Below are 3395 nucleotides of genomic sequence, written 5' to 3'. Positions count from 1 at the left end.
ACGGCTCGTATACATTAATTTAATTTATTTTAATTCTGTCGTATACTTAATATACGATCACTGTATACGAGGCGTATATTTTTATACGGCCCGTATACAATTCAATGTTTTTCATTTATTTTCAATTACTATATGCGGAACTGACGAAAATACGGTCGGTATGCGTTAACGTTGATTCGTTTAAACGTTTTTTCAAATTCAATTTCAACAAGTTGCCAAAACATTTATATAACGTGTATGTTGATCATTACAAATTGTCAAAACATGTAAATAACAAGTTGCCAAAACATTTATATAACGTGTATGTTGATCATTACAAATTGTCAAAACATGTAAATAACATTTTATATTCATAGGGTACCTATATCTATGTAATCCCTGGTCCTATATTCATCAATGATCGTATTATATTGGTCAATACGTTCCTTGTAATAGTGATACCAACTTTCTGCTGGCGTATTCCGTGTCGGTTGTCGCCAGTATCCTGATGGGGTTGGCATTGGATATTCCCCTTCTAATCTGACGTGAATAAAATGGTTCCTGTGTACATGTACAAGCGCGACTGTTCGATGAGGAATACTTTCTTCGGCTGTTTTGAACATGGGAAAAAATGAAGCACAACCAATGTCACTTAATAAGAGACAAATGACATTCCACCGGTTTGCTATCATAACCCCGTGAATGGCATTTGTAGCCACTTATGTCGGTGCTCCGACTATTTGGCCGGACCAAACTAATGATTCCAGAACTTGTTGATACTCAACTTCATTTATGTTTTTCCAAAATTCGTGGAACCGGTTGCATTCATCATGAAGATTCTGCCGTATGAATGGCCACTGCCACTCTTTAAGCGATAAGCCGACCGCTATAGATCGAAACCCACAATTACCATCACCCTGCACATTTTGTATGTGACTGAGGTGTGGATAGAAGCACAGTGGAATGAACTTTTGGAAGTGCAAGAACATATTAACTTGTCCGACAGGTAGCAAAGGTAAATCTGGTGGCTCTTCCTTTGATTTTGCGACCTTCTTTTTCGTTTTCGAATTCTTAGCGCCTTTCGCAATCTCGCCGAAGAACATAGGTGTTTCAGTACAATAACTTTGTGACTCGACAAACGAGCTGTGCCTGGTAGGTTCGATCGCTGACTCTTGTGTGCCAAACCCATCTTATGAATCACTATACTGGTCCTGCGTTGTAAAAAAGCTGTGTCTAGAAGGCTCCGTAAACGAATCATCCTTCCTTTGTTGCTGAGCTTTTAAAGTTGGACGACCCCGTGTGTTTTTTTGCACAACTGGTTGTTTAAGCTTCGTCTTATTGAGTTGTACCAACTCCTTCATCTTTTGAATCAAGTTTTTCTTGAGTTCTCTCAGCTGAGCACTTAAATGTTGTTTGAGAAGCGAAAATTCGCCGTCTAAGTCGAAAGAGTCCACCTTGCTCGGTTCCACTATGGAGTCCAAATTTAACTTTCTCCAAAAAGGGTCTATCAACTCCAACGGATTCATTTCACCTAAGAAACATATCAACAAACAACATAAAACGTCAATAAGATTTTGCGTGATGAAAGGCTATGATTATAAAATGTGGTTGGTCGAATAATGTATTACCATTCGTTGTATACGGTTCCAACCGACACGCGCACGGCAACCCACAGCTTGTATACAAACGGCACACGCATGTACGGTTATATAACATTAATTTTTCTATTTCATTTACTTCGTCTGATATCAACTCTAGGCAGGCATGTGAAACCTTCTTTAGTAGGAGATTAAATATTGGTTTGTTATGATGACCCAATGTTCGGCTCCTGCTTGTTTCAATGCTGCCTTTGATTTCTGTCACCTGGTTTCTTATGAGCTTATCGATAAGTGGTACCACTTTCTCCAGGGTGTAATTAGAGTCGCCTAGGTACTGCTTCAAAAGAGCATGTTGACCCTCTGCCCTGTTCGTTGTACGTTGACCGAAGTTCAGATGTTGGTCGCTCCAGAACGAAACAAACCGGTCTCTATATGGTTGTAACCAGATTGAATCCAAATAGTTCATAATCTCTGTAATCAAAGTCAAGTGCAGTTAAGACAAGTCAAATAAATACGATTATTAAGCAAAAATTATATAAAACTTACCGTCGGTTTTTTTGCCTGGCAAGTTTGATCGTATTCGCTCGTACCAGTAGTTGTAGTCATGATCGGTCGTTGAGTTAATTAGCTCGCGCCACTTGTAAAGAAAGCTTTCCCATTGATCATCTGTTTTAAAGCTTTTCCTGCAATGTTTTAAGATGTTTTGCTGTATGTGCCACCTACACAATGAATGTCTAGCCCTGGGAAACACGGTTGCACATGCGTTCATTAGGGCGCGATCTCTATCCGTTACTATTACACGGGGTTCCATAACACTGTCTAATGAGTGTTTCAACCTCTGTAGAACCCATGTGAAGTTTTCCTGTTTCTCGTTGCTTACGAACGCATGAGCAATGCAAAACGACATCAATGTGGATGTAACACCGATAATCTGGACTAGCGGCATTTTGTACCGATTCGTCTTGTAGGTGGCGTCTATAAGCAACACATGCGGGAAGGCGCGCCACAACATGTTCGACTCCAGGTGGATGAAGAAAACATCCTCGACCCGTTCGCCGTTTTGAGATGTTCTATGGTAAAAAACAAACCCAACCTTCCCCAACCGGTCGAAAAGTATCTGCATTGGAGTCTCGCCGACTTGTTCCATTCGACCCAATTTGGCCCGAGCGTTGTATATGGTGTTTCTTGTTGAGACATTATGGGGGTTCTGTTCTTTAATGGCAGCAAGAATGTCTCGTGGTTTTATGTTCTGATGCGTCATTTGCTTCACCGTCCTCTCTTCTGATGGAGTCAGCCTCATTAGGGACGGATGACCCTCTGGATACATAAATGGTTCGTGGTTATGTTTAGCTTCATCAACCTTTAGATCCCAATAACCTAACCTCTTTTTGTATGCCGCAATCAGTTGGAACTTGCAACCGGTTTTCCTAGTCCCGCTGCGTCTGACCGTGGCTGTTGATTTGTACTCGCCGGCACAATCGCACGTAAGCCAGATTTTTAACGGCTGATCGCTACCCTTTTTATCGTAGATGGTGCGTTTGGTGACGAGGGCGTAGCCATTTACGCGTCCAACATCTCTACACCACTCTACCAATTCATCCATGCTAGCGAATTTCTAACGAAAACACTTATATGTGTCAATTAATGATTAACCAATCGGTTTAGCTTTAGTATAAACTGGTTCGGGTCAGTTTCAGGTTGAACCTGCGAACCCGTTTGGGTTAACGGGTCGGGTTCGGGTCAACATGGTCGGGTTGGCGGCTTGACCCGTTACACATTTATACTATATTATGTTTTTTTAACAATACATTTTACGTC

General features: G+C 41.2%; 1 protein-coding gene across 1 annotated transcript; it reads right to left on the bottom strand.

Annotated features, from left to right (window-relative positions):
* Positions 1-1169: 1169 nt before the first annotated feature.
* Positions 1170-3180, bottom strand: LOC110944791 (protein FAR-RED IMPAIRED RESPONSE 1-like). Its single transcript, XM_022186437.1, has 3 exons — positions 2124-3180; positions 1608-2048; positions 1170-1510 (listed from the first exon to the last, which is right to left on the bottom strand). Exons 1-3 carry the CDS (start codon positions 3178-3180, stop codon positions 1170-1172), a joined length of 1839 nt encoding a protein of 612 aa, XP_022042129.1.
* Between the last annotated feature and the right edge of the window lie 215 nt (positions 3181-3395).

The sequence above is a fragment of the Helianthus annuus genome, chromosome 6 (assembly GCF_002127325.2).
Source record: "Helianthus annuus cultivar XRQ/B chromosome 6, HanXRQr2.0-SUNRISE, whole genome shotgun sequence".
Classification (NCBI taxonomy): domain Eukaryota; kingdom Viridiplantae; phylum Streptophyta; class Magnoliopsida; order Asterales; family Asteraceae; genus Helianthus; species Helianthus annuus.
This window is presented reverse-complemented; position numbering and strand designations above follow the sequence as displayed.